This window comes from Pseudophryne corroboree, chromosome 2 (genome assembly GCF_028390025.1).
Source record: "Pseudophryne corroboree isolate aPseCor3 chromosome 2, aPseCor3.hap2, whole genome shotgun sequence".
Lineage (NCBI taxonomy): Eukaryota > Metazoa > Chordata > Amphibia > Anura > Myobatrachidae > Pseudophryne > Pseudophryne corroboree.
In genome coordinates this window covers 129,560,542-129,573,342 of record NC_086445.1, presented here as the reverse complement: position 1 = coordinate 129,573,342, position 12,801 = coordinate 129,560,542, and the positions used below count along the sequence as shown (strand labels likewise).

The 12,801-nt window shown below is 44.8% G+C and overlaps 1 protein-coding gene across 1 annotated transcript in view; it reads left to right on the top strand.

The window, feature by feature from the left end:
* The window catches only part of USP12 (ubiquitin specific peptidase 12), a 176,861-nt gene that overhangs the window by 136,796 nt on the left and 27,264 nt on the right, over positions 1–12,801 (top strand). The window contains exons 5-6 of the mRNA XM_063951708.1: positions 1,398–1,474; positions 5,939–6,022. Coding sequence (XP_063807778.1) covers positions 1,398–1,474; positions 5,939–6,022 — 161 coding nt within the window. The remainder of the gene's footprint in view (positions 1–1,397; positions 1,475–5,938; positions 6,023–12,801) is intronic.

Genomic DNA, 12,801 nt, shown 5'->3' with positions numbered 1-12,801 from the left:
TCTGATCAGAAAGACGGATTCCTTGTTCGTGCTGTATGATGCGCAGAAAAGGGTTGCCCTGCTTCAAAGCAGTCCATTGCTCATTGGATTAGGCTTACTATCCAACAGGCCTATGCGTAGGCAGCCTTACCTGTTCCGCAGTCTCTGAAAGCGCACTCTACCAGATCGGTGGGCTCTTCCTTGGCGGCTGCCCGTGCAACTATGCCGATCTGCTACCTGGTCGGGGAAGAACACCTTTGTTAATTTCTACAAGTTTGATACCCTGGCCAAAGCGGATACCCAGTTTAGGCAGGCGGGGCTGCAGCAGTCTCCGCACGTTCTGGAAGCTTTGGGACATCCCCATCGTACTAATCTGTCCCCAATATCCCTTATGGATGCTAGAGAAAATAGGATTTTAAATACCTACCGGTAAATCCTTTTCTCGTAGTCCATAAGGGATATTGGGCGCCCGCCTCTGTGCGGTGACTTTCTGCAGGTTCTCTTTTATGTGTTCCTGTGCAGCTGTTGCTGTTAATGTTGCCAGGGGTTGCTGGCTAGGTTATATGTTGGTGTGCTGGTGTGTAAATCTCACCACACTTTGTTATGTTCCTTCTCTCAAGTATGTAATTCTCCTTCGGGCACTGTTTTACCTATAACTGACCTGTAGGAGGAGGCATAGAGGGGAGGAGCCAACACACCCAGTTGAAGAAATTTAAAGTGCACTGGCTCCTTTGGACCCGTCTATTCCCCATCGTACTTATCTGTCCCCAATATCCCTTGTGGACTACGAGAAAAGGATTTACCGGTAGCTATTTAAAATCCTATTTTAATTTACTGGTTTTTCTCCTGAAGTCTAATTGTATTCAACAGAAATAGATATGTAGTGCCATGCTAAATAGACTGCCTCTGCTGTCACACCCAATGGTAACTACAAATTGTTGTATTTAGGGAACCGGAAAAGTGGTGTTGATGATTAGCAACATTACAAATTAAGAAGCAGCCATTAGAATATATTAATTTCCTCAAAGAACAGATTGAGTAAATTCCATACTGTATCTCAATTCCTAACAGTATATTCGTACAAATGTTGCTATAACACGTTCAAACAAATTAAAGCACACAAGTTAAAACTGATCAAATTTATAAATATAAAACATTCCTGACATTAACTGTCCAACATGACATGAACTGTGCTAGAATTGAAGATCGGGAAGCCAACTCGTATAAAGATCCGAGACACGTTTCAAAAAAACAGTGCTTTGTCAAATGAGCGGAGTATTGTCTGGGAAAATCACAATTCCAGTCTACAAAAAAAAAAACCCCAGCTGATTAAATTTTGATTAGTAATAAAAAAAAAAAATTTACCCATTAAGTGTGAAAATATTTAGTGTCTAATTTTCCAGTTTTTGTTTCCACAGATAAGCAGTAAAGATGAGGACTTTTTAGATCTTTCCGTTGATGTTGAACAAAATACATCGATTACTCATTGTTTAAGGTAATTATTGCAAATCAACAAAAAAGTAATTATTCATTTCTATTTAAAATATGATTCAGACCATGATCGTCTAATAATAGCATGACTTCCACTTTGTGGAATTATGAATTAATTAGTCCCTGGTGGAGGGGACAGCTGATGGCATCTGGGATGAACAAACAAAAATGTGTCTGTGTGCAAGAAAATTTTATATAGTTATGTTAAAAATGAAAACCAGAATTTGCAGGTCTTGTTTACCAGGGTCCTTCAGTAGATTAACTGGGATTAATTTCCTGGTGGGTTACTCTAAACCTTATTAAGCATTGGTGGAAAGCGTGACCAGATTTCAGCTCATAATGGAAATTTCTCTTAAATGTGTTTTGGTGTTCTCTTCCCTTAGGGTGTCATTCCGAGTTGATCACTCGCTAGCAGTTTTTAGCAGCCGTGCAAACGCTATGCCGCCTCCCACTGGGCAGAAGTGCAAACGAATGGATCGCAGCCCGGCTACAAAGTTTTGTGGGTTTTTTTGTGCAGTTTCAGAGTAGCTCAAAACCTGCTCAGCGATCACTTCAGACTGTTCAGTTCCTGTTTTGACGTCACAAACCCGCCCAGCGTTCGCCCAGCCACACCTGCGTTTTTTCTGGCATGCATTTTTCCGAACACTCCCTGAAAACGGTCAGTTGACACCCAGATACTGCGGCCACCAGTGCGAATTAAATGGTTCGCTAGACCCTGTGCAAAATTACATCGTTCGTTGTGCTCGTATGACACGTGTGCGCATTGCGCCGCGCAGAACAGCCGTTTTTTTAGCCTGATCGCTGCGAACAACTGCAGCTAGCGATCAACTCGGAATGACCACCTTAGTGCGGAGAACACGGGGTTAGGTATTATATATTTGTAATACTAAAGTAACTCCTATGTCAGGGGTGGGAAACCTTTTTTTCTGCCAAGGACTATTTGGATATTTATAACCTCATTTACGGGCCATACAAAATTATCAACTTAAAAATGAGCCTGATATATTTGGTCAAACATTTAATTAACTCACCCCTAAAGTAATGGCTGGAACTGCTACTCTGGTGAGGCGTACTGATGATGTGGATACTCGCATCTGCTTTTCCATATTTGCATCGGTCACTCTGGAGCGCAGTCGACTCTTAGTGGTGGTAAGTATACAGACAGCATGCCTTAACAACATACATACATACATACATACATACATACATACAGTATGCACACATACACATTAGCATGCATACATGTAAACATACATACATACACACAACCTCCCAGCTGCCGGGTCAGGGAGTCTCACCCAGCCAGCTTAATTTATTAACATCTCTCTCACCCCCCTCCGACACCCCGTGGGGACACCTGCAGAGTCGGTCACTAGTCACTGTCTCGCCCAGCCAGCGCAGCTCTGTCCCTGTGGGAAGTGACCATCCTGAGAGGAGCTGCACACTGCAGCTCCCTCTATAGTCAGCCAGCAGCCTCGCAGTATACTGTAAATATAAAGAGGCAGCTGAGCTCTAGCGCACTATGCCTGTGCTCTGCTCCATTTAATAATAAAAGTATCAGTCTGATGAATTTCAAGTACCGACTGCGGTTGCCTTGGCCGCGCCGGACCAAATGACTTTCTGTGACTTATACGGCCAGCGAGCAGGACGTTCCCCACCCTTGCCCTATGTAGACCCATAGCAAAGTAACTGTTGTTGCACCAGTGCTGCCTAATAAGCCAGCAACTCCCAAATCCTTTTCCCATGTCCACTTGAGGTGGAGTATAACTTTTGGCTTTATGTGGTTACATAGTAACATTTCACACCCATCTTTATGGAACTAATTATACACAAAGGCCTAGTATTTACTTTGAGTTATCTGTGTTCACCAGTAGACCAGAGCGCGCCCTAAACTCTCGGTTAAGAGAATGTTTTGTTTCCAATTAGTAGACTATAATCTGCCGACAGGCTGATCTTAAGATGGGTACAAACTTTTCCGATCATTCATCTGATGCGGTTACAGCTCCCAATCAGCAGAGCAGTGTCTCCCCAGCTTGACCTGCTGTCATCCTCCTCGCAGCCCTGTACATGCTATGCTAGAAACATCTTACTATGTACGGGCTTCTATGGGATTGGGAGGCCGGCCCACAAATACAAAACCGCACATAAGATGCAACCTCCCATTCCCAGTCGTTGCAGGAGAATTATAAACCTTTTCATCGGTTTGCGCTCCCGAAATGGTACAACATACACACCTTTGCAATTGTTGGGCCAATGTTGGGTGATAAAGCCATGGATTGTATAGGTGTGTCCAAGCTTTAAATCCTGTGTTTCTTGCCAGAGGCGCCAGCATTATGAGAGATTGCCAGGCAAACTGCATCTGAATGTCAACAATAACCACTTATACTGTCAAGAAACATTAAACAAGTTCAACATTTTAATTATATAACAAATATGAAATACACAATAATCACAATATTTGTTCACGTAAATAACACTTGTAATGGTAGTAAGGTCAGTGACCCTCTGTAGAATTAGCAGCTGCAGATGGTAATTAATTGTATAGATGCTGGTTAGAATCAATTTTCACAAAGTCCCAGTAGTGGCATAAATTAGCTAGATAATCGAGTCACTTATATAGAAATTATGTGGAACCATAACTCCCAGGGGATAATTAAATGCACAGTCCTGGACCAGCAAATGCTTGATGTATAGCATGTTACCAGAGCTTGCTTCAGCTGCTTTCTGTGTTCCGAAGTCCGGCACTTGTGCAGGTGTACCCGGCTTGTAATACCTCACTGCCTCTCACAGCTGCAGCATATTTGTCTCATAGAGTGTGGATAAAGCGCTACAATGCCAATCATATTCTGAACAGAAACCATTTCTGCAGCAAATGTATCGTAGATACAAATACTCTCGGACTGCCAGTTGCCTTTGACGCGTTTCGCCTCCACACGCGGCGCTTTATCTGTAGCATGCTAATTCTGCAGAGGTCATTGGCCGTACTAGTTATTACACGTGTTATTGTTTTCGTAAACAATTATTTGTAGCAACTATTGTGTATTTTACATTTTTATTTAACTTGTATAACTTGTCTTTGAACAAATTTTCTGCCAGTATTTTCACTATTTTCTATTAGCGCAGTTCCTCACTTTTGTTTTTCACAATGACTGATATTCATAATGTCAGCTTTGATTGTCGACAGACTATTTTAGGTTTAGAGTTGGTTAAATCTATAGAAAACCACCCGATCCACATGCCGACTGCTGACGTTCACACTGTTGACATAGCAGTACAGCAGTGAATGGATGCCCGGCAGCATCCTGACACCAAATGGAAGTACTGAGGGCAGCTCGGTAGCCCGGGAATTGCTGGGCATTCCTCTTGGGTGGCGACAACCAAGGAGCGTGCTGCACGGACACAGCCCACGCCCCCAGAATGTTGGGTGATATTTAGTATGGTTATCATTACTGCTTTGCAGCACTGAGGTCATGGGTTCAATTCCCACCATGGCCCTAACTGTGTGGAGTTTGTATATTCTCCCCATGCTTACGTGGGTTTCCTCCGGGTACTCTGGTTTCCTCCCACAATCCAAAAATATACTAGTAGGATAATTGGCTTCCAACAAAAAAAAAAAAAAAATCCTAGAGTGTAAGTGTGTACGTGTATTTAAGGCAGACTAGATGGGACAAGTGGTTCTTATCTGCCATCAAATTCTATGTTACAATTCTGTGTCTATAGAGAATCTGAGCTGTTCCCATGGCGTTTAAATTATAGTTTAATTGTATTTAGAAAGGATCCTTTAAATCACATCTTTGATGAAACTGAAAATATTGGGGGGGGGGGGGGGGGAGTCTGACATTTCTCATGTTATTTAATCTTATTAGAGAATAATAGATTATTAAAATAATTCTTATATAATAATTAGATTGTTAAGGTGCATACACACTGAGCGATTTTCACCCCCGCCCAGCGATGTTCCCGGTGGAGGGGGAATCACTTTCCACAGTAGGAGACTCTGGAAAGTGGTTCACTCGGCTTGTAAAACAAGCCGATGGACGCCGGCGGCCAGCGATGTTGCTGGAGCGCGTATCACCGCTCATAGACACTAGGAGATTTTGAGCTCAAAATCGACTGGTGTGTATGGGCCTTTTAGGTTTTTAGAGTACGGATGTGCAGATTTTGGCAGCCAGTTTGGCTGTCATCAAAAATAAATTGTACCGCTTGTGGCCTTACAAATGTTTACTTGAGCAAATTGTAATTTGTTCAGACAGATGACATCCATCATTCCTGTACCTGGGCTTTTCTGCCAGTTGTAGTCTAGGTTAACTGTATTGTTTTCTTATATTATTTGTTATGGGTATTTAAATCTACAATAAAAAGTTTTGTGTATAGACAGTGTTTTACCAATTTGGTCCTGGTGCTGTGTGATGCTCTGTCATTATTAACTATATATTTTTTCTCTTGTTTTCTAAATGTTTTATTCTAGGGGTTTTAGCAACACAGAAACCCTCTGTAGTGAATACAAGTATTACTGTGAAGAATGTCGCAGTAAACAGGAAGCACACAAAAGGTAAATAACTGAACCGCACATTGCTCTTCTCTGTATCTATCATTTTATTTTGCGCCACCAACTGTGCAAATATTATTTATTGTGATTAGTCCCTGCACAATTGGAGTTTATACTCAAGGGGAGATTCATTAATTAGCAGTTAATTATATAATGTAGGCTTATTCCATTGTGCTTTACAATTGGGAACAAATCAGTAATAAAATGAGACTCGGTAATGGAAGACGGACAAGGTAAGAGAGGCCTGCATACAATCTATCGTATATTCTAGAGAATTAAGGTGCCTACACACGGTGCAATTCTGCCTAAAGGCCGATTTGACTTAGCGATTTCCCTTGAGCTCCCCGGAGCCCAGAACCACCGATATTGACTATAGTATACACACGATGCAATTTTGTCTATGTACAATTTTGACTATATTAGAAACTAGATTATATACTTTCTAGTCAAAATTGACCTGCCTGCAGAGTCTATTTTTTCTTGAAATGCCAAGCCCGCGAGAGTGTGCATCGGCATTGCAAGGCGTATACACATGGGGGGTCATTCCGAGTTGTTCGCTCGTTGCGGATTTTCGCAATGGAGCGATTAAGGCAAAAATGCTCATGCGCATGGTTCGCAGTGCGCATGCGGTTAGTATTTTAGCACAAAACTTAGTAGATTTACTCACGTCCGAACGAAGAATTTTCATTGTTGAAGTGATCAGCGTGTGATTGACAGGAAGTGGGTGTTTCTGGGCGGAAACTGGACGTTTTCTGGGAGTGTGCGGAAAAACGCAGGCGTGTCAGGGAAAAACGCGGGAGTGTCTGGAGAAACGGGGAAGTGGCTGGCCGAACGCTGGGCGTGTGTGTGAAGTCATACCAGGAACGAAACGGACTGAGGTGATAGCTATATGTGAGTAAAGGGGGGTACACACGGAGAGATCCGTGCTTAAAATCTAAGCAATCTTGCTAGATTGCTTAGATTTTAAGCACGGATCTGCCGTGTGTATGCCCTCCAGCGATAGCGATGCGCGGCCCCGCGCATCGCTATCGCCGATGCTAGATTGAGCTGCATGCAGGCTCAATCTAGCGGGTCGCTCACTTCACCGTTGTGTGAAGTGAGCGGCCCCCCGTCGGCTTTCCCCCTCGCTCAGCACATCGCGCTGTGCTGAGCGGGGTGAGAGATGTGTGCTGAGCGGTCTGTGTTAAGATCGTTCAGCACACATCTCTCCCGTGAGTACCCCCCTTAAGTCTCGAGCTACTCAGAAACTGTTAAGAAATTTCTTTTCGCAATTCTGCTAATCTTTCGTTCGCAATTCTGCTAAGCTAAGATACACTCCCAGAGGGCGGCGGCTTAGCGTGTGCAATGCTGCTAAAAGCAGCTAGCGAGCGAACAACTCGGAATCACCCCCATGGTGCGATATGCACTATGGGGGGTATTCAATTCTGTTTTGTCAACCAGTCGGAAAAACTGACCTTTTCGCCTGTTTTTAGGTTCAATTTACATTCAACCTGTCTAGTGCCCGTGCCATTTTTTCGACAGGTCGACACTGCTGAAAAACGTGTATCGGCAAATTTGCTGGCGTTTTCGATGTAATTTTCACCCATACCGATTTAAAAAAAAAAGTGAAATAGCATGGGCGAAAATAGATTTAAAAAATGGGCGAAAACGCCTGCGATCGAATACCCTGTGTTGAATTAGCGCCGTTTTTTCGACCACTTAAAAAAACAGCACTTAATTGAATACCCCCCTATGTTTTCTACCGATATGGACTATATAGTCCATATCGGTAGTTATATCACACCATGTATGCGGATTCATAGCTAGCATCTGGTTGCTATGGGCAACAATTTTACAGCCACCCACTAAGCAGGAATTTCTTTGAAATTCGACCCTTTCCCCAGAATAGGAGCACCTAGCCCTACAGTCTCCCCTGCACTTTTCATCCCCAGATTAGCGGCACCCAGTCCTACAGTCTCCCCTGCACCGCCCATTCCCAGTGGTGTGGCACCCAACTCTACAGTCTCTCCGGCACCCCCCATTCCCAGAAAACCGCAACCACACCTAGCCCTATAGTCTCCATTACACCCCCCTAAATAGTAGAACCCAGCCCTGCAGAGGCATGCCCCCTCCTGAAACTATGGCACATGCTGCCCATATATGCACTTAACATGTGTAACACAAAACACAATAACTGCCTTTTTAGTATAAATGCGTGGCTTAAGAGGGTCATTCAGGTTGGATTGCAGATTCTGCTAAAAAGCAGAATTTGCAATCCTTTCTTTAACATGCTGGGGGGCTGTGCATAGCAGGGCAAGGCTGCCCAGCATGCTGAAAGTCCTGCCAGCGCCTGCGACCGCAATTTAATTGCAGTCGCAGCAACGTGGACGGCCCCCTGCCTTCACAGGCACACCGCCACCATGTTTTCCTTCGGAGCGGCTGCGTGTGATGTCACGCAGCCACCCAGAAAACTCTGTCGACCCACCCCAGTTCGCATCAACCCGCGAACACCTCTGTTTGGCAATCAGGCAGTGGCGTTCGCAGTCAATGCGATACGATCGCATTGGCAAGGCGCGCAGGACGGGACCTGCACGTGCGCATTGACACCAGTAAAGGGGAGATTGTGGTTGCATCGCAACACCTGAATAACCCCAAAAGAGCACAGTAGGATCAAGTTAGAATAAGGTAGGGTACCGATTAGGCAATATATTGGACAATAGATCGTTCTGAAACCATTCTGAACAATACAGTATATCAGACATACAGAATAGCTCAGTGTGCATGCTCAGTCACGTGTACACTCAATAGAGAGACGTTGGCTGGTCTGATGACAAAGTTGGTTAGGTGTGTGAGGTAGCATTTTAGTTGGACAAACAAGTTGGCCAGTTGGAGGAACGTTGGTCTTATGAATGGCCAGTTTAATACTTAGAAATAAAGAAACGACTATATTGTGCAGTGGGGCACCCATGTTATTTAATTGCAATTTAATGTATATATTAATAGCAGGAGGACCACTATTTCTATGATGTTATCTGAGCAGGGCACATCATATACCAAATTTAAAGGTCTTTGTCTGTTGAATTAACAAAAAAAATATTGGCGTTTTAATTGATTGCTTTGTTTCGGAGGTATGTGGCAAAACGTCCGCCTAACATTTACACACAATTGTGCACTGGAAAATGTGACTGTTGGTGAAATCTCCTTATGGGCCTACTGGGTGACCTGGAACATGTGACCTGCTGGGTGGTCTGGAAACTGTGACAGTTGTTTTCAGCCATCCACTAATTAGGGATTTTTTGAAATCTGACTCCTAAGGAGGTGAAAAGGGGTAAAATGTTCCCCCCCGATAACTTTTGCCCGGTTGAAACCAGGCACATCAGTTAGTTATTATTATTATAATACTGTATTGCTTAGAGTCTGTTGTACATGTACAAATCATTCAGTGAAGAGATCATTTGGTTTTTAATATCATAGAAGCATCTATATAATATTTTGCTATGACCTGTCCTATCTCTGTCATGTGGAGTGGGAGTGTAGGTTCCCCCCCAAAGTCTCTACCACCACAGCAATGGAGATGGGAGAGACATGGGGGGGTAATTCAAAACTGATCGCAGCAGCAAATTTGTTAGCAGTTGGGCAAAACAATGTGCACTGCAGGTGGGCAGATATAACATATGCAGAGAGAGTTAGATTTGGGTGGGTTATATTGTTTCTGTTCACGGTAAATACTGGCTGCTTTATTTTCTCTTACATCCTAGAGAATGCTGGGGTCCACATTAGTACCATGGGGTATAGACGGGTCCCTTGGGAGCCATGGGCACTTTAAGAGTTTAATAGTGTAGGCTGGCTCTTTCCTCTATGCCCCTCCTACCAGACTCCATTTAGAAAATGTTTTTTCTAAGCTTTAGCCTCCCTGCTTTGTGGGACTTAGGGAGAGGGGGGGAGGGGAGAGTAGGAACCAACTCTAGAAGTTAATGGTTCTCTATCTCCACTGACGGGACACTGAGCTCCTGAGGGTGCTGATCGCAACCCCACGAGGCGACCGCTCACTCCCGTAGCACGGCCGCCACCCCCTAACAGAGCCAGAAGATAGAGTGGTGAGTATGATGCCGGCGGCTCGGTAAGTTGGTCGCCGGCGGAAAGGCGGCACAAGGGTAGGAGCGCAGCTCTGACAGGCTGTGCTTTGGAGGGCTCAGCGGTGCTTGATGTGCTGCGCTGTGAGAGGCGCCCTGGGCCAGCGCAAATACCCTACACTGGACACATAAGCTAACAGGGGCTAATCCCACTGTTAGCAGCCAAATCACCTCAGGCCAGTATAATCATTGAAAGCGGGAAGACGCGCCATTACAGGGGCCGGTGCTTCGTCCTAAGAGCGGGTCCAGCACTCACCAGCGCCATTTTCTCCCTGCAGATCACACTGAAGGGACACTGACAGGGAGCGCTGCCCTCCACATAACTCCAGTATACCTCTGCGGTACCAGGGTGTTATAGACAGAGGGGGGAGAGTGTAGTAATAGCTGTTTAATCTATTACGGTTATTCAGTCCGCGACGACTGTTTTCATGTACTCAGGACATGTACGTGTATTTCATGTACTCAGGACTGTAATATACGGTCTCAGCCTTCTGAATCCGAACCCCCATGGGTGGATTCTATTAGGGGAATGATATCCCAGCTTTCATCTCGGATAGCTCAAAATGAGACTGAAACACAGGTTTTGAGAAAGTCTGTTGAGGTTTTGTCGTATTCCGCTTCCACTACCTCTTCAAAGACCCCAATTGTTTACCCTAAGAAGTGTGCTCTTTACCAGATAATGCAAGCTGACACAGATACCGACTCTGATACAGGGGACGGTGATGGGGATATGCAGGGGGAGATGCATCCCTTGCTAAGGGGGTGCAACTCATGGTTTAGGCTATTAGGGACATTTTACACATTACTGATAAGGTACCTGAGCAAGTAGAGGAAGCTTACTTTACTGACAATAAGAAATCCTCCCTCACATTCCCTGCGTCTAAGGAATTAAACGCATTATTTGAAAAATCCTGGGAAAACCCAGAGAAGAAATTCTAGATCCCAAAAAGGGTTCTCATTGCTTTTCCTTTCCCTGAGGAAGACAGGAAAAAGTGTGAAATCCCGCCTGTAGTAGACGCTTCTGTGTCTAGGTTGTCTAAAAAAGTGGTTTTACCTGTCCTTGGGTCCACCGCTTTAAAAGAGCCGGCTGACGGTCAGATTGAGACTACTCTCAAATCATTATACACAGCTACTGGCGTAGCGTTAAGACCCACTATTGCTTGTGCGTGATTTCTAAAGCCATAGTAAAGTGGTCAGGCGCATTACTAGAGAAATTAGATTCTATGGATAGAAGTGACATTGAATTGTTCTTACGTCACATACAGGACTCTGCAAGTTTCATGGTGGAGGCCATCTTAATGCGAGTGCTTCTTCCATGGCTGTCCCTGCACGCAGGGGACTCTGGCTGCGCCAATGGTCTGCAGATGCGGAATCCAAGAAGAGTGTGGAGAACCTACCCTTCACAGATCAGGCTCTGTTTGGGGAAGTGTTAGATGCATGGATTTCCACGGCAACTGCAGGTAAGTCAACATTTCTTCCCTAATTAACACCGCCTACTAGGAAATCTTATCCTACGTCTACAATGCAGTCCTTTCGGACCGCGAAAGTTAAAAAGTCCAAACCCCCTTCCATTTTCTTTAGAGGAGGTCGGGGTAAAGCCAGAAAACCTGCACCAACAGGTTCCCAAGAACAGAAACCTGGTTCTGCTTCCTCAAAATCCTTGGCATGACTGTGGACCTCCCAGCCTGGAGATCGGGCAGGTGGGGAGCAAGATTAAGAAATTTCAGTCATGTCTGGGCGTCATCAGGCATAGACCCCTGGGTACAAAATATTTTTACCCAGGGGTACAGACTGGAGTTTCAAGAATTCCCACCTCCCAGATTCTTCAAATCAGGCTTACCAGCTTTGCTGACAGAAAGTGCTGTCCTACAGGAAGCCATTCAAAAATTGTTAGTTAAATGTCATTGTTCCAGTTCCACCTTACTTAGCAAACAAGGGTTATTACTCAAACCTGTTTGTGGTACCGAAACCGGATGGTTCGGTCAGGCTAATATTGAACCTAAAATCGTTGAACCCTTATTTGAGGGAATTCAAATTCAAGATGAAGTCTCTGAGAGAACGGTGATCTCAGGTCTGGAGGAGGGGAAATTTCTAGTATCCCTGGATATCAAGAATGCGTACCTTCACACTCCGATCTGGCCGCCTCACCAGGCTTATCTAAGATTTGCGCTGCTGGACTGTCACCATCCGTTCCAGGCACTACCATTTGGCCTCTCCACGGCATTGAGGGTTTTCACCAAGGTCATGGCGGAGATGATGCTACTCCTCCGCAAGCAGGGTGTGAACATAATTCCTTATCTGGACGATCTGCTGATAAAAGCGTCTTCCAGGGAGAAGCTGTTGCAGAGCATTGCTCTCTCAACTACTCCAGGTTCATGGATGGATCCTGAATCTTCCAAAGTCGCATCTGGAGCCAACAAGGAGACTGTCCTCCCTGGGGATGATCCTCAACACGGAAGTACAGAGGGTGTTTCTGCCGGAGGAGAAAGCATTGGTGATACAAACAATGTTCCGGGATGTCCTGAAGCCAGCCCGGGTATCGGTTCATCGGTGCATTCACCTTCTGGGGAAGATGGTTGCCTCCTACGAGGCTCTACAGTACGGAAGATTTCATGCACGGTCTTTCCAACTTGATCTCCTGGACATATGGTTGGGATCTCCTCTTCACAT